Here is a 24,832-nt window from a genome sequence, read left to right as displayed (position 1 = left end):
TCAGTTTCCATGTAGTTGATTTTTTTTCCTTGCTCTTTCTAGTGTTAATTTCTACCTTGATGGCATTGTGGTCAGAGAAGATACTGTGAATTATCTCAACGTTTTGGATCTTGTTGAGGATTGCTCTGTGGCCTAAGATGTGTAGACCACTGATTTTATTGCTTATAAAATTTTCAGCATTTTGTTGATCATTTACTGAAAGTTATCTTAGAAAATTAATGAGTCTGTATGTGAATTGTTTTGAAAAGTATACATCAAGTATTTTTATGGGTGAGGCACTAACTAATTATTCTCCCACTAAGTCAGTTTTCAAGACCCAAACAGCAATGAAAAGTAAAAAACATTTTCCAAACTCATCTTGTTGAAGATTATCGAATAATGTATATACTCACCACAAATTTATTATGTCCTCATAAAATAGATATTTGACAATAGGTAAGAAAATCTTTGCTCACTGAAGCAAAATCAGACTTTCTTCAGGTCATATCTGATTACTGTCAAGCAGCCAAATTTAGGATCATAAAAAAATTTCTTTATCGACATTGCTGTGTTTTAACTCAACTCCCTTTTTGATAACATTATATTCTTTATTTTTATAACCATATATTCTTTCAGTGATATTTGTAATTAAAAGCTGAATTAATCTTGTAACTTAAGCAAAGCAGTGGGACAAAACTACTTTGTTTTCAACTGTTAAAACCTCTTCTCTTGCTGTATTTGAACATTATTCTGCTGTAGATATTAAGAACCATGCAATTTAAAAAAAAAAAACGAGTATTACAGGGAACTTTTAAAGTCCTGTTTACTCAGATGAACCCTGACATCTTTGCCAAGTAGTTAAACTGCTCGTCTGACAAGGAACTGTCTCCAGAGGCAGCCCATTTCATTTTTGAGTCATTCTGTTAGAAAATTCTGTCCTAGAAATTAGTTTAAGCTAAATCCTTTCTCCTATAACTTGTACCACTTGGTCCAAGTTTTATTTGCAAAGGCCAAATCAGACAAAATAATTCCTCTCCCAAGTGGCAGCTCTTCTGATACCGGACAGCTACTATGTTTTTCCAGTCCATATCCCACCATCTACCTGCCGCCTGCAACAATAGCCCCCTCTCTGTGCCAGTCTAACACTTCCCAGGACTTCATGTGACCTTGGTCCAGGGCCTCTCTGTAGCCTACATGTGCTTCTCTCAACATGGCCCTGTTTGTCCATGTCTATGAGACCCAAGTATTTAATTTGCTAACTGTGTACAATCTGTATGTATTATTACAAAATACCATACTGAATTTTAGGCAAACAGTACACTATTGAAGTAATTTGAAGCACCTTATACCAATATATTTTAAAATTTTTCTTTCATATGTATTGTTTAGATCAAAAGTAAATGTTGAACTTACTGCTTTTTATTTAGGGTCCAGAAGACATTGATAGTTTAAGGGTAATTATTAGGCACAATTAATTTGTAGCCTTGGCTGTGTATCTAGAATAAAACTCGTATTTCCTTTAAAAATCTTCTTGTTGTTATTGTTGTTAGGTGCCGTAGAGCTGGTGCCAACTCATAGCAACCCTGGGTACAACAGAACAAAACACTCCCTGGTCCTGTGCCATCCTCCAATCATTGCTATGCTTGAGCCCATAATTGCCGCCACTGTGTCAGTCCATCTCGTCGATGGTCATCCTCTCTTTCGCTGACCCTCTACTTTACCAAGCATGATGTCCTTCTCCAGGGATTGGTCCCTCCTGCTGACATGTACAAAGTCTGTGAGACAAAGTTTCCCCATCCTCGCTTCTAAGAAGCGTTCTGGCTGTACTTCTTCCGAGACAGATTTGTTTGTTCCTCTGGCAGTCCATGGTATTTCAGTATGATTTGCCAACACCACAATTTGAATGGGTCAGTTGTTTGGTCTTCTATTTTCCTTGTCCAGCTTTCACTTGCATATGAGATGATTGAAAATATCATGGCTTGGGTCAGGCACACCTTAGTCCTCAAAGTGACATCTTTGCTTTTTAACACTTTAAAGAGGTCTTTTGCAGCCGATTTTCCCATGCAGTATGTCATTTGATCTCCTGACTGCTGTTTCCATGGGCATTGATTGTGGATTCAAGTAGAATGAAATCCTTGAAACTTCAGAATTTTTTCTGTTTATCATGATGTTGCTTATTGGTACAGTTGTGAGGATTTTTGTTTTCTTTATATTGAAGTGTAATCCATACTGAGGACTGTAGTCATTGATCTTCATTACTAAGTGCTTCAGGTCCTCTTCTCTTTCCCGTTCACTGTCATCTGCATATCACAGGTTGTTAATGAGTCTTCCTCCAATCCTGATGCCAAGTTCTTCTTCATATAGTTCAGCTTCTCAGATTATTTGCTCATCATACAGATTGAGTAAGTATGGTGAAAGGATACAACCTTGATGTATACCTTCCCTGATTTTAAACCATGCAGTATCCCTGACTGCCTCTTGGTCTGTGTACAGTTGCTCGTGAGCACGATTAAGTGTTCTAGAATTCCCATTCTTCACAATGTTATCCATAATTTGTTATGATCCACATAGTCGAATGCCTTTGCATAGTCAGAAAAACACAAGTAAATGTCTTTCTGGTATTCTCTTCTTTCAGCCAAGATCCATCTGATATCAGCAATGATATTCCTCATTCCACGTCCTCTTCTGAATCCGGCTTGAATTTCTGGCAGTTCCCTGTCAATGTACTATTGTAACCACTTTTGAATGATCGCCAGCAAAATTTTACTTGTGTGTGATATTAATGATATTGTTTGATAATTTCCAGATTCAGTTGGATCATCTTTCTTTGGAATGGGCGCAAATATGAATCTCTTCCAGTCGACTGGCCAGGTAGTTGTCTTCCAAATTTCCTGGTATAGGCAAGTGAGCACCTCCAGCACTGCATCCATTTGTTGAAACATCTCAACTGGTATTCCGTCAATTTTTAGAGCCTCGTTTTTTGCCGATGCCTTCAGTGTAGCTTGGACTTCTTCCCTCAATACCATCAGTTCTTGATCATATGCTACCTCCTGAAATGGTTGAACATTGATCAATTCTTTCTGTCACAGTGACTCTGTGTATTCCTTCCGTCTTCTTTTGATACTTCCTGTGCCATTCAATATTTTGTCCACAGAGAATCCTTCAGTATTTCAGCTTGAGGCTTGAGTTTTTTCTTCAGTTCTTTGAGCTTGAGATATGCTGAGCGTGCTCTTCCCTTTTGGTTTTCTAACGCCAGGTCTTTGCACATGTCATTATAATACTTTATTTTGTCTTCTAGAGCTGCCCTTTGAAATCTTCTGTTCAGCTCTTTTTACTTCATCATTTCTTCCATTTGCTTTTGCTGTTCTATGTTCAAGAGCAAGTTTCAGAGTCTCTTTTGGCATCCATTTTGGTCTTTTCTTTCTTTCCTGTCTTCATGTATGATGTGTTTGATGTCATCCCACAACTCCTCTGGTCTTGGGTTCACTAGTATTCTAAATTCAGGTGAGATATACTCAAGGTTGTACTTTGGCTTTTGTGGACTTGTTATAGTTTTCTTTAGCTTTGGCTTCAACTTGAATATGAGCAGTTGATCGTCTGTTCCACAGTTGGCCCCTGGCCTTGTTCTGGCTGATGATATTGAGCTTCTCCATCATCTCTTTCCACAGATGTAGTCAATTTGATTCCTGTGTATCCCATCTGGTGAGATCCAGGTGTATGGTCACCGTTTACGTTATTGGAAAAAGATATTTGCAATGAAGAAGTCGTTGGTCTTGCAAAATTCTATCACGTGATCTCCGGCATCCTTTCTATCACCAAGGCTATATTTTCCAACTACCGATCCTACTTCTTTGTTTCCAACTTTTGCATTCCATTTACCAATAATTATCAGTGCATCTTGATTGCGTGTTTGATCAATTTCAGACTGCAGAAGTTGGTAAAAATCTTTAATTTCTTCATCTTTGGCATTAGTGGTTGGTTTTTAAATTTGAATAGTAGTCATATTAACTGGTCTTCCTTGTAGGTGTATAAATATTTTCCCATCACTGACAGCATTGTACTTCAGGACAGATCTTGAAATGTTCTTTTTGACGATGAATACAATGCCATTTCTCTTCAATTTGTCATTCCCCACATAGTAGACCATGATTGTCTAATTCCGAATGGGCAATACTTGTCCTTTTCAGCTTACTAATGCCTAGGATATTGATGTGTATATGATCCATTTCATTTTTGACGACTTCTAATTTTCCTGGATTAGTACTGTGTACATTTTGCTGTTTCTTCTCATTTTGAGTCATGTCACATCAGCAAATGAAGGTCCTGAAAGCTTTACTCCATCCATGTCATTAAGGTCAACTTTACTTTGAGGAGGCAGCTCTTCCCCAGTCATATTTTGAGTGCCTTCCAACTGAGGGGCTCATCTTCTGGCACTATATGTGACAATATTTCATTGCTGTTCATAAGGTTTTCACTGGCCAGTTTTTTCAGAAGTAGACCACCAGGTCCTTCTTCCTAGTCTGGAAGCTCAGCAGAAACCTGTCCACCACGGGTGACCCCGCTGTATTTGAAATACCATGGCATAACTTCCAGTATCACAGCAACATGCAAGCCACCACAGTACAACAAACTGACGGACGAGTGGTCAGTTACATGTTACGTTAAAATACTTAACTCATTTTATTTTACTATAACACGGGGCAGCTTGTGAGAATTGGAATAATCTGAAGACTATTGCTATTTTGGGTATCTACAGTGGTTCATCGGAAAGTAGGTTCCAAATAGTAGCTGAGAGAATTTTGACAAATTGTGATTATTTTTAAAATTAGCATGTCTGAAAGGTATGTTTTGGGGATGGCAGCTTTTCAAAATTAGTGTGTGTCTTAGATTATAAATAGACAAGCCTCTAGTTCCCTAATACAAATTTTCCTATAGCTTTTATTGTGCGTGTGGGTATGAAGAAAGTAAGATTACAGGCTTTTTGATATCCTCTTGAAGACTTGAAGTTGCTGGAGTGTGTAGAAGTGCTGAAATTTGGAGAAAATTACTTCAAGGAGATGCACTTCACATTCTTTTGTTAACATGATAGGAAAAGTCACAGGAAATTAGTACTGTACTTAAGGTACTTTACATTGTAAAGTAACCTTGTTTTTTTTCAGGGGCAGAGACTCTTAAAGAATAGAAAAGAATAACAAAGCGAAGGTTTCAGAGTTGTTTAAATAAAGCTTTTATTGTTGTTTTCTGCTTGATATTCTGGGCTGAAGTGAGATGCACAATAATACCAGCTGTAATAGAATACATCTTCTTTACTCCCGTCATGTGGCATTGCTGGTTCAGTGGTAGGATTCTTACCTTCCCTGCCAAAGACCCACGTTCGATTCCCAGCCAGTGCACCTCATGCACATTCCTTGTCCGTCAGTGGAGGCCTGTGTGTTGTTATGATGTTGAACAGGTTTCAGTGGAACTTCCAGACTAAGATGGATTAGGAGGAATGGCCTGATGATCTCCCTCAGAAAATGAGACTTTGACAACCCTATGGATCACAGCAGTCCTGATCTGCTGCTGGTCACAGGGTGGTGCCGTATCAGGCAGTGTTTCGTTCCATTGCACATGTGGTCCCTGTGAGTCAGGAGCTTCCTGGATGGCAGCTAGCAACAACAGCTCCAGAAATGACAATTTGGCTTAATATGACACTGATTATATTCTAAGTTGGAAGAGGGTTGTCTGCAAAATTGTCAACATTAATTGCCTTGCCTTTTTTTTTTTTTTTTTTTTTTGTCTTTGATGCCTGCTAGAACCTATTGGCAAGATTTGAGAAGAGGTGAGGAAGGGTTATACATGTCTAGCCATAAAGAGCTAGGATGGAGACATGCAAAAGTTTGGACCTTTTGTTCTTTCAAGGGCTAGTAACTAGATAGGTTTATCATAGAACCTTCTCTTATTCCAACATAGGTTAGAATGGCCGAGAAGACTGGAGCAAGCTTTTGTCAGGTAAAGTCAGGTGACTGTTTGTCACTGTATCTGAGCTTAGGTCCGTGTGCCAGACCTGCCCTAGGCTCCAGGATATAAACACTAATGACTCTAAGTCCTCTCTAGCGTGCCGTGTGGAACCTGGTTTTCACCAAAGTCGTGCGGTAGGAAAAGCAGATTTTATTTGCGTTTCATAGGTGAAGAAACCAAGACTCAAAGTGGTTAGATTTCATGCCAGTGGTAGAATCGGTCATTGATTAATTAGGGTGCCATGTAATTTATTGTTCAAACTGGTGACCATAATACTGATAGTGAACACTTTTGAAAGTGAAAGAAGCCGTGCTTATGGGTGTAGAACGGAGTATGTAGAAAACAGAAATGCAAACAGTGTGTAGAGACTCCAGAGCGCCTACACCCATAAGCGCTGCCGCTTTCACTGTCTTTCACTCTCGGAGGTGTTCACTATCGATATGATAGTCTCCAGTTTGAACAATTACATGATCACCCTAATCATATGCCAGGTGCTTGTGATAGGTAGTAGAAGTACAAGGAGGAATAACACACAGTCCTTGACTTCAAAATACTTGTAATTTAGTGGGAGAAACAGTTATAAAACAATGCAGAAGTTTGGAGATAGACGAAGGTATAGGATGTTACGGGCACACAGGAGAGGCATTTTGATGATGGTGGAAGAGAAAAAATTGCTATTTGGGGAAAGGTAGAAAGGGCTAATGTCCGCACTGAATCTTAAAGGTTAATGAGGACCTCACAAATCCCTACCGATAAAAAAGTATAAAAGTACAAAAAAGAATGAAGTTATAGAGAGAAGATAATATGGTAGGGAAATGGTTGGGAGGGGTTTATGCTTCACCAACAAACAGGGAATAACATGTTTCTGAAAGATCAAAAGTGAATGGAAGTTGGTCAACAAAGTGAAGAGACAGCCTACAGATTGGGAGAAAATTTTCAGGAACTATAGATTTGGTAGGGTTTTATATATTTTCTGTCTAAAAATATATATATGTATATAAATTCTACAACTTAACAAAAAGACAAAGTACCCAATTTTAAAAAAACATGGGCAGAAGACTTGAATAGACGTTTCACCAAAGAGGATATACAAATGGCCAGCAAGCACATGAGAAGATGCTCAATGTCATTAGTCGTTGGAGAGATGCGAGCCAAAACCACAAAACCACAGTGAGAGATCACCTCACCTCCACTAGAATAGCTGTGATAAAGCAAACAAACAAAACAGAAAGTGTTGGCGAGGATATGGAGAAATTGGAACCTTCATCCATTGCTGCTGGGAACGCAAGATGGTGCAACCACTGTGGAAGACAGTTGGGCAGTTCCTTAAAAAGTTGAACGTAGAACTACCACGGGACCCAGCAATCCTAATCTTAGGTGTTTACCCCCAAAATTTGAAAACAGAAAGCTGTGTACCAGTGTTCATTGCAGCCCTATTCACAACAGGCAAAAGGTGGAAACAACTGAAATGTCCATCAGCAGATGGATGGACAAACAAAATGTGATAAATACACACTATGGAATACTACTCACGCATAAAGAGAAAGGAGATTCTGACACATGCCACACCATGGGTGAACCTTGAAAACAGAATGCTGAGTGAAATAAGTCAGTCACAAAAGGACAAATACTGTATGCTCTTCCTTATATGAAATAGGCAAATCTATAGAAACCAAAGCTTATTGGTGGTTACTTGGGGTGGTAGGGAGGGGGGAGAGGGAGTTAGTGTTTAGGAGGCATAGAGTTTATGTTAATGGTGGTAGGAGAGTTCTGGAAAAGATAATGATAATGGCTGCACAATGTGGAGAATAGAATTAATGTCACCAAATTATACATGTAAAAATGGTTGGATTGGCAAACGTTTTGATAAGTATATTAGTATTCCAATTTAAAAAAAGGAATGCAAAAAAAAGTTAATTAGGAGCTGGGCAGATATGGGAAATGGAGAATTGTGGGGAAGGGGTGGAGGGCAATTGTAGGTTGAGTCCAGAATGGCAAGGGCTGAGAAGAGATGAAGCTGAAAAGCAGGCTTGGGCAAGAGAGGGGAGGCCCGAATGCCATGGTAAGGAAAACTTCATTTTATCTCTAGATCACTGACTGTCAATTTTTTTCCTCCCTCCCTCCAACTTTTTCTCTCTCCCATCTATCTTTCCATCTGTCCTTTAAAGCCCAGCTGGAAAATTATTGTTAATTGATGGGAAACAATTTAGAAGTTTAAAATGGGAGAGAGATCCCATCATTGTACTGATTTAAAGGGGTCACTCCAAGCAGCTGTGTGGAGGATGAGTGTGAGGTTAGTAAGACTAGCGAGTCCAGGATACAAAGAGACAGAATAATCATATTCTACCTGTAGGGAAGGGGGGCCTAGGTAAGGCCTGGTGGTTTAGGAATGCAGAGTGGAAATAGCCAAGATGAATATCAGGATGCATTTAGCCACAAGTGTCAGGAAACCTGACTAACAGTAGTCTAAACCATAAGGGTCTCTGCTACTTATTCAACAAGCCTGAAAGAGTTGTTCAATGGGTCGGCACCTCGAAAATTTTCTTAGCCTTCCCTTCGTGGTTGCAAGATGCTCTAATAGCTTGCACTAAGCCATCACACTCAAAGCGGGAAAGCAGGTAGTGGACGGACAGTTAATGGTAGAAGGGCTTTCTCCGCATGCCCCCTCTTTTCTTGTGGTTGCCTGGTGAGGGAGACTGGGAAAATTAGCACCTTATCAGGCTTTTTCAGCCCAGTAGTGCAAGGCTGGCAGGGCAGAAGGAGGTAGGAATGGTTGTTGGGTTAACTGACCAGCAGTGTCTGCTGCAGAGAGTGACAAAGATAAAGGGGAATTAAACTGAACTCCCCTGCCCTCGGCATTTCTTCCTGGGAGAAGAAATGAGGAAACTCTGTAATGGAATCTCAGGCTGGATGAGTACCTATTAGCAGAAAGTTGCCAGGGAGAGACTTTGAATTCAAAAATTAATTTATAGGCTCTCTTTTAAAAATAGGTGTGGCTTGTTGTCCAAGTCTAATCTGTGCTTGAAAAGGTGCCGGATACCAAATTTTAAGATAGCATGATGTATATTTCATTAATTTAATTGAGTAAATAATAATACATCCGTCTTACACAAAAATCCCAAGCCTTTACCCCCAAAATGACTAAACACTAATAAATACTTACATAACAATCTACCAAGATTTTCTGCATCATATGAGACATTTAGAACACCAATTACCTGATTAATTAACCTTTAACTTATATTAGATAGATATGTTTGCAGTACACGAGGATATTGGATCGGAATTTCATTTTCTTTATATACTGTAATAAACATCTATGTTAGCATAAATAAATAATGAAATGGTATTAAAGATAATATGCACATAGAATCCCAGTTCGTAAATGTCTCCATCTAGCAAAAGCAAATCCTGGGAGCCACGCAGGGCTAAATCCTCATGGAAAGGGTGGGAAGACACCAGTGGTAATGTCCATCCAGGAATGGCAGAGATCAGGTACAGCGCGTCCAACACCAGACTCCCGTACTAGACAAACGTTTTCACAGACTCATGCACATGGATACATTATGGGGTGGAAGACTGATTCAGAAAGCGAGTTGGGCGTGAACATTTTTGCAAGTCGCCGTGGTAACTATTAGATAATGCAAATTATGATATCACAGACCCCATTTACCCGTTTACCATCTTTCTCTTTATTTTTGCAAATCAGGGTTTCTCTACTTACTGTCATTGTTTTCTTCTTCTGAGGCAGCCTGAGCCATTAACGGTCTTTCATCTGCACTGTGTATTCAGAATGCTGTCAGTTATATGCTAACGGGACAATGGTTCTAGATCTGTCATACGCCTGTATGAGGGTAATTCAGGGAATAGGATTAATGAGTGATGTGAATAAAACCATTTAAAAAATGCTCTTTTGTCTAGAGTGGGCATGTTTTTCATGAATATCATCACATCTGATCCCTTCAACAAGCCTGTGAAGTGGATGGGGCACATTGTTCTCATTTCCAGACAAGAAGGCTGAGACTCACGTGACTTGTTCAAGGTCACAGAATAAGTTATGGCACTTGGACTCAAACCAAGATCCTCCAACTGTTCACAATTTCTTTTTTTTTTTAAACTTTACTACATTGCCCCCTTAGGCCACAAATGCATCAGAGAGTGGACAGGAGCCAGACAGTTGACAGAAACCAGGGATCTGTCCCCAGGTGGACAGGCGGGCACAATGGCCCTCTGGAGGTGCTGACCTAGAGGAAGCTGTAAAGCAGTGAGTGCACCTGTCCAGGAGTTCAGCATCTGTTAGTCAGTCAGACTGCCCAGCGCTGCCCTCATTCCTGTGAGCACAGAGAAGGAAGACTCAGTGGTGCCAGCTTCTTCAGCTCCCTAAGTGGACTTTGACTTTGTTGGTGTACTTTTCTGATCATTTTATGAATTAGTCAAAGGAAAGACTAGGATAATAAGTCTAAAATTCTCTGCATCACGTATTACTCTAGATATGGAGGCCTGGAGTCCTTGTAAGATGATATCCTGAGGTTCTACCCTTGTTCATTGTAGCACCGGGAAATCAGTGGGGAATAGAAAAGGGCAGGCTTCCCCGTGGACTCCTGAGTAGGCTCAGGCTTGAGTTCATTGCATCCTCCAGCAATGGGAGTCCTTACCACCGTCTTCCGACCCGTGACTCCCAGCAGGCTGTGCTCTCCTCTGTGGGGTTGCTGACTCCCGATAACTTAAACAAGCATCTTAACTTTTACCTGCAGACAAGAAAGAATAATGCTGTCAAATTCTGAGCTACTTTTAGTAAGGTAATATAAGCTTCTAATTCATTTTTTAAAAATAATTTTATTTGTACTGTTATTGAGAATATACACAGCAGAAACACACTAATTCAACAGTTTCTACATGTACAACTCAGTGACATTGATTACATTCTTCGAGTTTTGCAACTATTCTCACTCTCCTTTTCTGAGATGTCCCTCTCCCATTGACATAAGCTCACTGCCCCGTAAGGTTCCTGTCTAAGCTTTCGAGTTGCTGTTGTCCATTTGATCCCAGATAGACAGATCTTAAAAGAGCACAGTGCTCAAGGTAGACATTCTTTACTAGTTAAGCTAAACTATTGTTTAGTTTAAGAAGACTTTAGGGGATATTTTTGGTTTCTGGTTTCAAGATTATCTTATTTTGATAGCTACACCTTCTGGTAATTTAATGATCTGTGTAGTTGATCATAATGTAGCTATTTTCAAAGTGAAAAAAATGCACATAAAAATGTTGCAAAACCCATGTTGACAATTTTAAGAAGTGTTAGTGTGTGTGGGATTGGAAAGCTTGTATTTTGAACACTGGAGGCAAATAATGATGGAGTGGACACTAGTGAAAATGTAATTTTCTAGACTTGGGCATATATCCTAGATGCTCTTGAATGGCTTCGAATAAGCAATATCGAAGTTACTGACTTCCTCAGGCTTAAGGTATACCTCTTTCTCTGTACATGCTGGTCCTTCTGCCTGGAATGTGCTTTCCACCCCTCCCCACCTTTGTCTGTCTCACTAATTCTTGACCTTTTCAGGTCTCAACTAGTACTACCTCTGAGAAATCTGTCCTGAACTATTCCGCCCACTACCACCTCAGCCCCACTGCAGCCCTCTTTCACAGCACTGTGAACACTGCACTGCGACCCTGCATTTGTTTGCTCCTGCCCTGTCAGGCGAGCTCCTGTGGGCAGGACCTTGCCCTACTCCCTGTTGTATCACCGATGTCAGGCTGTGCCTGTCACCCACCAGGCACTCCAAGGTTAATGCAAGATTGAAGATTATGGTCCTTTAACTACGGGAAGACCTTTTAAGTCAACAGAACCATCTTCTGATCCTCTTATTAGAAGAACAGAAACATAGAAAGCTAGTGACACCAGGAAACTTCTGACCCTTTTTCCTGGGAGCCTGGAGTGGCTGTATAAATACAAGGTCAAACCTGTGTCGTTTTGTGGTAATCATTCCATTTTAGCAATAAAACGAAACAATTATTTTTCAGTTTTCTAAAATAGTTTATCAGATAGGCTTCGTGCATAAGCTTATTTCTCTTTTAATATTTTTTATTTTAAAGATTTTTATTAGATATACTAATATAAGGAGCCCTGGTGGCACAGCAGTTAAGTGCTTGGCTGCTAACTGAAAGGTCGGCAGTTCAAACCCATCAGCCACTCCACAGGAGAAAGATCTGGCAGTCTGCTCTCATAAAGATTACAGCCTTGGAAACCCTACTCTGACCTGTAGGGTCAGTGTGAGTCAGAATTGCCTCAGTGGCGGTGGGTTTGGTTTGGGTATACTAACATAAGATAGTTCATCAGGTTTCCAAATAAATATGAATACTAAGGAAGGATAGTTATGCTAATTTTTCATCTTACACTATTACTTGCACAGAAATTAACTAAAGTATGTATAAATGAACTAACAAGTGATTGAATATGAGTTATTTAAACCCAAATTGGAAATAAAACAATCAAAATTTAATGAATCCAATAATGAAAGTCTTTGTTGTTGGTGTTATTGTTAGCTGTTGTCGAGTGGGCCCCTGACTTACGCTGACTTATGCACAACGGAATGAAGCACTGCCTAGTCCTGCAGCATCCCACGATCAGTTGTGAATCTGACCATTGTGATCCATAGGGATTTGTTCCCCATTGGCTGATTTTCAGACGTTGATTGCCAGGCCTTTCTTCCTAGTCTTATTAGTCTGGAATCTCTGCTGAAACCTGTTCAGCACCATAGCAAAAGACAAGCCTCCACTGACAGATGGTTAGTGGTGCACATGAGGTGCATTGGCCAGGAATCGAACCTGAGGCTTCCACGTGGAAGGTGAGAATTCTAACACTGGGCCAGCAAAGCTGCATTAACGAAGGTTTTTTACCCTCCCCTAAATTTTTCTTGGTGACCACCTCTGCTGACCTTCTGTTTCTAACTTTCTACATTTAGCATCATTCTCTCTCTCTCTATATTTTTTTTTTTTTTTTGTATTTTCACATTCTTATTTTATTTCTAGACTTTTATGATGTGATCTCTGAATTTAGAAAATGGTAAAAGAGTGCTCAAATGTCACCCCTTTTTAAGAGTCTTTCCCAAACTCCTCCCAGGTAGACTTAGTCCTGGCCTCTGTGATATTCCCGCTACACTATACACTATATTCATACCTCTAGCAGAGTTGTTACCTTTTGTACTACCGTTCGTCAGTACAAAGTCTGTCTCATCTGCTGTGCTGTGAGCAAGGCAACCATGCCTTCTAGATCTCTGCCTGTGAAGTACCTGGCACAGCGCCTGGCTCATCCTGGCACTCAAATGTTTGATGACTGAATGAACAGTACGGCTCTTTAACAAAAGGATCATCTTCTCCTTTCTCCTGTGTTAGGGGAATGGGGCAGTAATGATGGGAGGTAACTCTTAATCTTCTGGACCTTCGTAGTGGTCCCTTAGGTCAGTATTTACTCATCAAGAAGTCAATAACAAGGTCATTTGAGGCAAACGTTTCTGTAAGAATTGAAATTATTGATATCATTTATGAGATGAGGTTTTCCATTCTAGTCTATTTTATAAACAGGCACGGTATATTTAATTAATTTATATTGCCAGCCAGTCTCATACACTTGATCATGCCCAATACAAATGTATCTTCTTATCATTTAGTTATTTTAGAAAGATAAGTGCATTTTGTTAAGCCTAGAAATAAAATGGCTTGACTTTAGCCTATGGGTTGCGACTCAGTAACCATTTTGTCCCATATATTTACCAGTTAGTATTTTTCATGTTGGGAGCTACACATTTTATGATATGTTGTCTTTAACTGGTGACTCCTGTAGCTTGTGGCTTGAGTGTGAGTGTGTAAATGCTATAATTTGGAAAATTGTCTGTGCAGTTTTAAGTAGAATTTTTTTTTTTAAATTTTTATGCCTTTTTTAATAGTTAGGCTATCATATAAAAATCTGAGAATTCTGTAAAATATTCCTTTAAATAAAATTTAAAGACTTTTTAATATATTTTTCTTTTACATTGTCGTAAGTAACAAATAGATTTCTATATTCTACTTCGGCATACAGTGAATTTTATAGGGGCCACCTGTCAAATACAGGCAACCAAACCAACAGCTACAAGAAAAGCCTTCTTAAATTGCGACTTAAACAGAAAGTTAGAAGCGCAATTGTATCTATAGGAAGCTAACTACGATCATATCAGACAGGAGAATCGTATCAGGATTTAGGAAGCTGTTACCTAAACATGGGGCCCTGGTGGCGCAGTGGTTAAGAGCTCGGCTGCTCATCAAAAGGTTGACAGTTTGAATCCACCAGCCGCTCCTTGGAGACCCTATGGAGCGGTTCTGCCCTGTCCTGTAGGGTTGCTATGAGTCAGAATTGAGTCGATGGCAGTGGATTTGGTGTTTTTTTACATAACCATATTCCTTCCTTCAAGGCTCAGTTCAAATCTCCCATCTTCCAAGAAATCAGGAGCTACTCCCTCTGGATAGCGTTTGCCTTAGTTTCCTTCGCCATATATTGTTTGAATTGCCTATTTGCCACTGTATTATTGCCGTGACTCAGTGAGTAACCTTTTTATCTGAATATGCCTCATTTTGATTTCGACTGTAACCTCTTTGCGGTGAGGAACCACGTACTGTAATGATTTTATTCAGTGCATATGTAGCATAGCTGGTGAGCTCCATGAGGGCAGGGAAGGCAGGTCCATCTTGTGTCCACTCTTTTCTCAACAATTCACACATTAAAGTCATACAAATATTTGTGGACTGAATGTGTTATGGCCAGTCTCAGACAGCGCACCTGAGATGCATAGATAAAAGAAAGTTCCACACAGTCTGGTGGGGGTGACAAGCAGGAATAATTAGAACCATGCGTAAGTGCTGTGGCGGAGGTGGGTGAAAGCACCTTGGGAGCAGGGAGGAAGAGGGACCTAGCATAGTCAGCTCAAGGAAGACTTGCTTCCCAGAGGACTGGCATGTGAGCTGAGTCTTAAAGGATACCCTGGAATTCACAGGCCATATCCCCTTTGAGGCCTTATACATCATAGGTGTTCAGTAAATAAAAACCAGTTCTGACTCAGCGACCCTATAGAACAGAGTAGAACTGCCCCATAGGGTTTTCAGGGAGCAGCTGGTGGATTTGAACTGCCGACCTTTTGATTAACAGCCAAGCTCTTAACCACTGTGCCACCAGGGCTCCCCTTATATTATAAACCGCCCATTGACGTTGAGTCAATTCCGACTTATAATGACCCGATAGGACAGAGTAGAACTGCCCTATTGGGTTTCCAAGGAGCGGCTGGTGGTTTTGAACTGCTAGCCTTTTGGTTAGCAGCCGAACTCTTAACCACTGAACTACCAGGGCTTTCAAAGAACTGAAAAAACAAGGTCTCTAGGTCTGGGAAAAAACTACCATCAGGGGCCTGTCTGCTGAACGGACAACAGTGAATCCCCTTGGCAACAAAAGCCTACATCTTTCTTTTCACTGTGGTACCAAGTACTGCATTAGGCACTTCAGATGTACCATGAGCAGAAATTTTAAGCTGTCATTTAAAAATATGTACAATATTTTATTATTCTTCAAAGACTGTAGTAAAAATAAATAAGATAGGTTATAATTTCCTTTTATTTGTAATCAAAGAATACCAGAAAACTTCTTTAAAGTTTAAAAAAGCAAAGATGTCATTCTGAGGACTATGGTGCACCTGACCCAAGCCATGGTCTTTTCAATTGCATCATATGCATGTAAAAGATGGACAATGAAAAAGGAAAATCGAAGGAGAATTGATGCATTTGAATTGTAGTGTTGACAAAGAGTATTGAATATACCTCGGACTGCCAGAAGAGTGAACAAATGTCTTAGAAGAATTTACAACCAGAATGCTCCTTAGAAATGAGGATGGTGAGACTTTGGCTCACTTGCTTTGGACATTTCATCAGGAAAGACCAATTACTAGAAAAGAATGTAATGATTGGTAAAGTTGAGTGTCAGTGAAAGCAAGGAAACCTTTAATGAAATGGAGCCAAGGCCTGGAGCATGTTAGCCAGACAGAGGACTGAAGTGGGTAAAGAGCGTCCCGGGCAGTGGGGTGATCCAGCCTGTGTAGACATTCAAAGACAGCTGCAGATCATCAGCATGGCCGGAACAAAGAAATAGCAGGAACCAGATCCAGAATGGTGTGTTGTACTGTCTGGACTTTATTTTTAGGACTGTGGGTGACCACTGATGCATTTTAAGCAGGGCAGTGAACTTGGGAGACCTGCATTTTAGAAGGCTCATGCCTGCTGCCAAGTTGTACGTGGCTCAGAAGGAGCAAAGATGGCAGAAAGGAGAATAGGTCAGGCTGTTAAATTAATCCAAGCTAGAGTAAATGGTCTGGACTACAGGGGTGTCAGTACCTCTAATACATCAAGCAAATGTCAGCTGTTATTATTACCAAAGTATGTTTCCTTTCATAAACTATACCTTCATGTTGTCTTCATATCTTCATGTTATCTTCACGGGAACTGGGTGTCTGCCTGACCATTTATTCTTTCCTGCCTGCTCCACCAGTGGCCAATGACACGCATTTTTGAGACAGCATTTTGGACCATAGGTACAGCCGCCTGTTATAGAATACTCCCCGCCCTGCAAAACTGCCTTTTCCACACAGGCATCAATCCTGAGAACTTCGCTTCCTTCTCAGGCTAATGGAGCAAAATGGCCCAGTCAAAGGTTATAATGAAACATTTAAAACATATAAGAATATGAAAAGTAAAAAGTATTATTCGACTGGGAAGTAAGAAGAAAGAACCAGATAGCTGCTTTTCTTGGTTACTTAGTTTCTTTTCCCACACAGAAACACTTTCTAGATAGATATTTGCACTAGAAATATAAGTCCAAAACAAGTGGTTGTTAGGGTTCTATATACAATTTGGAGCCCTGGTGACGCAGCGGTTAAGAGCTCAGCTGCCAACTGAAAGGTCAGCAGTTTGAATCTACCAGCCGCTCTGTGGAAACCCCGTGGGGCAGTTCTGCTCTGTCCTGTAGGGTCACTATGAGTCGGAATCGACTTGAAGGCAACGGGTTTTTTATATACAGTTGATACACTGAGTGTTTATTTCTTCAGGAAACCTACAGTTTGGGAGAGAAAATGGCTGTCAGACTAACATAAAAAAATTTAACTGCATCACAATCCTTCAATTTCTAATTTTGGCAAATCGTTCTTTATGGTTCTTTCTTTGATAGGAAACCCAGCTGGCGCAGTGGTTAAGAACTACAGCTGCTAACCAAAAGGTCAGCAGTTTGAATCCACCAGGTGCTCCTTGGAAACCCTATCGGGCAGTTCTACTCTGTCCTATAGGGTCAGTATGAGTCGGAATCGACTCGACGGCAATGGGTTTGGTTTTTTGTTTCCTTTGATAAATCTGAGATTATCACAGTCAGCCTGGCAGAGACCATGACCCGTTTGATAAGACTTTGAATGTGTGAAACTGTTAGGTAGTAACTGTTATGTCATGGATATCCTGCCACCTAGATTTAAATGTAACTTTGTTTATTAAATGTTTTCTAGTTTGGCAAGAAACAGAGCAATATAATGAAAAACATCATAAAGAAATTGGAGTGTGTGAGTAAACAGAAGTTCAGTAATTGCAAAATAGATGAGTTTTGTGGCTTATGATAGAATTCACCTGCAGAAGTGTACTCAGCTTGCCTAAATTAAATTGTGAAACAGCTTTGGAATTGTCTTTAAATTTTCTTTCTCCAGGACATTACCCTTGCATTTGTTCTAAGAGTTTTTCCTTGACTCTAGTCCACATGGAGACTTTTTTCCTTCATGCTAAATCATTTCTTCACGCTAAAATTATTCATATACATCTTTTTTTTTTCTCAGTTACTAAATATGTGTAACCACAATGGAATATTTCACTACAATTGTAGGTATATGTTTTAAATAAGGTAGGGTTAAAGTATATTGTTTTTCTATATGAGCTGATACCTAAGATTTTTATGTAATATTTCATTTTCTAGAAACGTTGGAAAGTCTTGGTCACCTGGTACCTTTAAGACTTAGGAGTGGCAATAACCACATGTGCACAAATGGAAATAAAAGACAGCTGGAATACCCTCTAACCAAACTTCCCCTGCGCCACTGTGCAGGTTCAACACCCTTACTAAGCAGTAGGCAGTGTTCTGAGTGCTTTGTGTGTATTAACTCATAGATCTTCACGGTAGTGTTATGGAGGAGGAATTATTAATACCCTCACTTTGCAAATGGCAAAACTGGGCTACAAATCTCATACAGCAGGTCGATAGCAGAGTCAAGGCAAACCTAGGTAGTCCGACTCTAGAAGACATGATCTTTTTATAAAAACAGCTTTGCGGAGATAATCGGGATACAGTAAGCTATACTTGATCAAAGTGTAAACGTGATAAGTTTTGACATGCGTTGTTGTTGTGTGTTGTTGAGTTGATTCCAACTCATAGTGACCCTGCAGACCGGTTAGAACTGCCAAGACTATTATCTTTACAGGAGCAGATTGCCGGGTCTTTTCTTCCATGGAGCCTCTGGTGAGTTCAAACTGCTGACCTTTCGGTTAGTAGCTGAACACTTAACCATTGCACCACTAGGAATCCTTTTTGACATATGCATACACCTGTAAAACCATCATCACAGTCAAAATAATAAATATATTCATCACCTCCCAAAGTTTACTCCTACCCCTTGGTAGTCCCCCCCCGCCTCTTCCCACCACTGCCCCATCCAGACAACTGCTGATCTGATTTCTGTTGCTACAGATCAGCTTGCATTTCCTAGAATTTTATATAAAAATCATCATTTGGACTTCTTTTTTCAGGGGAAGGTCTGTCTGTCTTCAACAAATTATTCTGAGGTCCATCCATGTTGTATATTGATAGTTCATTTATTTACATTGCTGAGTAGTGAGACATTGTATTTGCTCATCCATTCACCTGTTGAAATACAGTTTATCTAAAGATTCTTCTTGGATTTTCTGTGTATACAATATGCTATCTGTGATAATGGCACTTTTATATCTTCCTTTCCAGTTCTTATACATTTTCTCTCTTTTCCTACCTTATTGCACTGCTAGGACCTCCAATACGGTGGTAACTAGAAGTGATGACAGTGGACTTCTCTGTTTCTTCCCTGATATCAGAGGAAAAGCTTTCAGTGTTTCACCATTATGTATGATTCTACCTGTTGTTTTTTTGTAGATAGCCGGCATCTGAGTTAGAATTTTCCTATTTCTAGTTTGCTGAGAGTTTTTAGCATGTATTGGTGTTAAAATTGATTAAATATTTTATATTGCTGGAATTAGTTTATTAATATTGTGTTTAGGATTTTTGTATCACTATTTATGAGAGGGATTAGCCTGTAGCTCTCCTTTCTTGTCCTTGTCAAGTTTTGGGATGAAGATTACATTGGCTTCACAAAATGAGCGGTAACTGGCCACTACCTTTTCTGTTCTCTGCAAATGTTTATGAAAGAGTGGTGTTAGTTTTTTCCTTCTGTGTTTAGCACACGTCACAGATGAACCCATCTAGGGCTAAAGTTCTTTTGTGGGATTATTTTTAAGTTATCAATGTTTTAAATAGATATAGGACTATTAAGATTTTCCACTTCTTCATATGTCTGTTTTGGTAAGTTGTGCTTTTCTCAGAATTCTCCATTTCATATAAAGTATCAAATTTATTTGTATAGAATTGTTCATAATACCCTTTTATTAGCTTTTTAATGTCTATAGGATATATATTAGTGTATTCCTTTTTGTTCCTGATATTGGTTATTTAGTCCTTCTCTCTTTTTTGCTTAACCTGTCTTAATTGTTTGTTCATTTTCTTTCTTCAAAGTTTCAATGCTTGTTGATTACTTTCCATTGTATTGTTTTCTCTTTCTTTAGTCCTATTCTTTTATTTTTTATTTCTGTTCTTCTGCTCTCATTAAGTTTAACTTCCTATTTTTTTCCTAGCTTCCTGAGTGAGTGCTTACATCATTGATAGTTACCTTTTTTCTTCCCTGATATATTTAAGACTATAAATTTCCCTTTAAGCAGGATTTAGTGACATTCCCATAAGTTTTGAAATGTCATAATTTCATCAAGTTTAAACTAGCAGTTTTTTTCCTTATTATAAAAGCACTATCTGCTTAATGCCCTAAACTTGGAAATCAGAAAATTAACTGGAAAAAACAAAACATCTGTGCTTCTTGTTGTTCGTTGCCGTCAAGTCGATTCTGACTCACCGCAACCCCGTGTGTGCAGAGTAGAGATACTCCATAGGATTCTTAAGGCTGTGACCTTTTGGAAGCAGATCGCTAGGTCTGTCTTCTGAGGCACCTCTGGGTGGATTTGAACCACCAACCTTTCAGCTGGTAGTTAAGCACTTAACTGTTTACGCCATCCCGGGACTCTTACGTCACCCAAAGGTAACCACAGTTAACATCCTGGGATATAGACTTCTAATATTCTTTAATGTGTATTTCAATTTTCCTTTAAAAAGTAATGTATACACCATAGAAACACACACATGTATTTAAAAGTATGATGTATTTATTGTTTTATAAACTTTTTTGCCACCCTCACTCTTTTAAATTACTATTTTATAGTCTTTTTTTAAAAAAACTGATCAATAATGTAACAATTCTCAACAGAGGAACAGTTTATATTATAGTCTTACCATGTACAAAGAGAAATAAACCACAGAGGATAAAATTGGTAATTAGCTAGATACACTGGAAGAGCATACAAAGAAGAAAGATACTCATAGAGAAGCTAGAGAATAAATAAGAGAAGCACTTTGTATATTATTCTTAGTGGATAATAAGGATACATTCCCCCCCACCCCCGCAATGATCTATAGCATCAGTTCCCAAATGGGTTTACTTTGGATCATAAAATACTCTGTGGCTTACTTTTCTCCAGATCATTGAAGTCAAGCATAGACTTTTTGAATAGATATCAATGAGAAGAAATTTAATTTTTTTCTTTTTTTAACTGAACCTGGAAGATAAAAAAGCAAATTTCATAAACAGTGGTTATTTTTTGAACATTAGTGTTTTAAAAGACCAGCTCAAATGTCAGCTATTAAAAGATGTGTATGAATCAGTATTGGTCTGTCAGCTATACTTATCAGCTTCTTAATATTTATTAACACTTGTGAATAAAAATTTAAAATACCGTATTCAAAAATCCAGTGGTGATGGAGATTAAATGTACTAATCATGAACTAGACAATAATCCAATATATCATGATTTTATGAAGAGTAGGATTGGCTTCATGCAAAGTTCAAGATAGCGATAGAGTTTGTAGATATGGTTGCCAAGTGAATCAAGAGAAAAATGAGAGCTCTCATTAAAAAAAAAAAGTAATATTTTTTCATCATTTCCAGAACATAGTATCTAACTTGACAGACCTTCGTGTGTGTGTGTGTGTGTGTGTGTGTGTGTGTGTGTGTGTATGTGCGTGCTATGTGTATGTCAGATGAAAGAGATGAGGTTTAATATTTGTTAAAATACTTATGGGTTTTAGATGACTGTATTTTCAGAGTAAGGTAAGCATGATGTGACTGCTTAATCAAATTAATGGGAGTTTAGGCAGCATAAATAGACTCATAGTGTCCAGAACAAGGGAAGAAGTAGCTTTTCTGAGCAGAGCATCTAGAGCATTATAATAAGTAAGGTTGATATCTCAGGCACATTGGATCCAATGGCTACCTGGAGCTCTGTAGTGCGAAGCATTCTTGAGGCTATTGAGGAAACTTAGCTGAAATATGAAAGCTATCTTGAAGAACTCCAGTGTGGAAGACAAACTAGACATGCTGTACCTAATTCCAGAGGACAAGATTAAAGTCCTTGAATAGAAATTATAGGGAAACAGGTTTTTATTCAATATAACCCAAGTCTTCCTTTTATACGGTGTTTCAGAAATTTCATATATATTATTTAATCGTGATTTTCTTCACAATAATCTTTGATAGTTGGTAGTGTGCAGCTCAGAAAAATCTAACAAGAACTTTTCAAAACTGAGAATTGTCTGAAAATCAAACCGCTTCATGGCACGGTAACAAGTGTTGCAGTTCTAGATCTCTTCAGGCAGGGTCTGGAGAGCCACATGTTGAGTATGACACAAAAGGATGAGGTATAGACTCCGCCTGTGTCCTTTACTGGCGTACATACCACCAAGGGTATGCAGATGTGCTTTAGATGTAGCATATAATTTTTATAATAATTATTTTGTTTCAATCTCCATATCCACCCTCAAGTGTTACGTGCCATCTTCTGTCAACTCCACCTGGTGCCATTTATTCATTTGAGACCTTTGTCGTTCCAGAAGTAACCCAATGCACTGTTTCTCCTTCTGACTAATGTGTTGCCTCTTCTAGCCAATCCTATGAGTCAGGGCCTATCCACTGTGCTTCCTTCCTGTCTTATCCTCCCTGGCCACCTAATTCGGTGGTGTACTAGAGCTGACTCAGGAGAATCAGTTGTGCATATCTCTTCCCACTCAGTAATAATCACACTGGTAGTTTGAAATTAGCCATCGTGGGAGTGTTTACACTGGGGAAATCGAGAAATGAGTTATTAGCTGTTACTAGCTGTTCACCAGCACACCACTGATTCATTTCGTTTTATTTACCAGCTTCTGCTGACCCACAGCGCAGACTTTATCTCCATTTCATGGGACCTATTGTTAATCCAAAGGAGCAGTCATCATTTTTTTTTTATTCTCACTCATACAAGTAACTCTTAGAGGGCACCAAAATAAGATTTAAAAAACATAAGAATTCATGTTTTGTTTTGTTTTTTTACCACAACCATAGGAATGAAATTTTACTCCCAATAAAACTTTAACAACTCTTACGTTCTTAAAAACACACCACATATCATAAATTATAACAACTGTGAGTATATATACCATATTTTTATGCAAATAACATGTGCTTCTACATTTGTTTAAAAACCGGGCCCTCCCCTCACAAGGTGTTTTCATAAGCACACTATGCTAATTTTTTTACAGCAACAAAAAAATTAGCATAGCATGCTTATAAAAATACCTTGTGGAGACTGAGTCCAGCACAGCTAGATGGTGCCCAGCTACCACCACTGACTGCTCTGGCAGGGATCACAGAGCTGGAGAAAAATGTAGAACAAAATCCTAACTCACAAAAAAAGACCAGACTTACTGGCCTGACAGAGACTGGAGTAACCCTGACAGTATGACCCCCAGACACCTTTATACCTCAGTAATGAAGTCACTTCTGAGGTTCACTGTTCAGCCAGAGATTAGACAGGCCCATAGAACAAAACGAGACTAAAGGGGCATAGTAGCCCCGGCGCAAGGACTAAAAGGCAGGAGGGAACAAGAAAACTGGTAATAGGAAACCCAGGGTCGAGAAGGGAGAGTGTTGACGTGTCTTGGAGTTAGTAACCAATGTCACAAAACAGTATGTGTACTAATTGTTTAATGAGAAGCTAGTTTGTTCTGTAAACCTTCATCTAAAGTACAATAATAGAATAATAATAGCTAATAAATAATAAAATAAATAAAAATACCTCATGGGGGGAGGGCCCAGCTGGCATACAGACGTAGAAGACATTTGTCATTTGTGTAAAAATATGGTGTACCTATACCTGCCATTCTTGGAAAAAAAGTAGGCTGTTAATTTTTATTATGGTTATTCTCAGGGTCTTTGATAGTGTAGTTAGTGTGAGCTAAGGTTGAGAATCCCTGAAATAAATATTTTAAATTCCTTTTCTATTGGAAACAAGATTCAATGGAAATTTTACTTAGCCTATCACGTTTATTATGGTTCCGTTTTACCGAAACTTGTTGCATTTTATTTTTCTTTTATAGATGAGGATCCTCATGACCAACCAAAGAGAAAAAGAATTAGAAGGCGTAAATCAAAGAAAAATGTAAAAAATCCCAATAATGTCCATGTAGAACAAGCAGAATTAGAGAAACAGCAGAGTCTTTTAGGAGAAAAATTACAGCCACAGCACACGGATGGCCCCATAATAAGCAAAAATAAAAAAAGGAAACTGAAAAAGAAGGAGCAAATTAAAAAGAAGAAAGTAGCTGGCTTACTAACAAAAGCTTCTGGCATCAATTTCATGTACCAGCCTGAGGAGAGGAACAGTGAACAAGAAGAATTAAGAAATACTGATGAGGAAGATGGTAAGGACGGCAATGAGGAAGACATTCAAGACACCAACCAGGAAGATGTTAAAGACACCAATGAGGAAGACATTCAAGACACCAACCAGGAAGATGTTAAAGACACCGATGAGGAAGACATTCAAGACACCAACCAGGAAGATGTTAAAGGCATCAGTGAGGAAGATGTTAAAAGTACCAATGAAAAGGCAGATGGTATCCTAAACTTCTTGAAGTCCACACACGAAATTTATCTCTATGATGGTATGTTTTTTTCCTTAATTTTTCTTTTGAATAGTATTTTGAAATTTTGAAAAAAAGTAGTAAAATGTTTAATGTGTAAGCTATAAAATGTATTAAAATATTCAAAATAAATAATTAGTTGAGAGACAAAAATCAGAGTATTTGAATTCTTTCTACCAAAGATCCAGACTAGCAAGCACATTGCTCAATGCATATCAAAAGAAATAGAATACAGCCAGCCTCAGTAAAATTATGACTTCAGATGTGGGTTGGTCTCATGATCAACTTATTTCTCTAAAATCAGATGTTGGAATATACTGGTATTCTAGGCTCTATTTCTATATGAAAAATAATTACAGATCTGAGGCTTTGATGAACTCATGTTCTTTTTCATAAGCTAATTAAGAAGTAAAAGAAACACAACTATCTCCTTTAGGA

General features: G+C 38.9%; 1 protein-coding gene across 1 annotated transcript in view; it reads left to right on the top strand.

Annotated features, from left to right (window-relative positions):
- Positions 1-24,832, top strand: part of ERICH1 (glutamate rich 1) — a 100,810-nt gene that overhangs the window by 68,253 nt on the left and 7,725 nt on the right. Inside the window, exon 3 of the mRNA XM_023728232.1 lies at positions 23,712-24,415. Within this exon, the coding sequence (XP_023584000.1) occupies positions 23,712-24,415 (704 nt within the window). The remainder of the gene's footprint in view (positions 1-23,711; positions 24,416-24,832) is intronic.

The sequence above is a fragment of the Trichechus manatus genome, unplaced genomic scaffold (genome assembly GCF_000243295.1).
Source record: "Trichechus manatus latirostris isolate Lorelei unplaced genomic scaffold, TriManLat1.0 scaffold00023, whole genome shotgun sequence".
In the NCBI taxonomy this organism is placed as follows: domain Eukaryota; kingdom Metazoa; phylum Chordata; class Mammalia; order Sirenia; family Trichechidae; genus Trichechus; species Trichechus manatus.
This window is presented reverse-complemented; position numbering and strand designations above follow the sequence as displayed.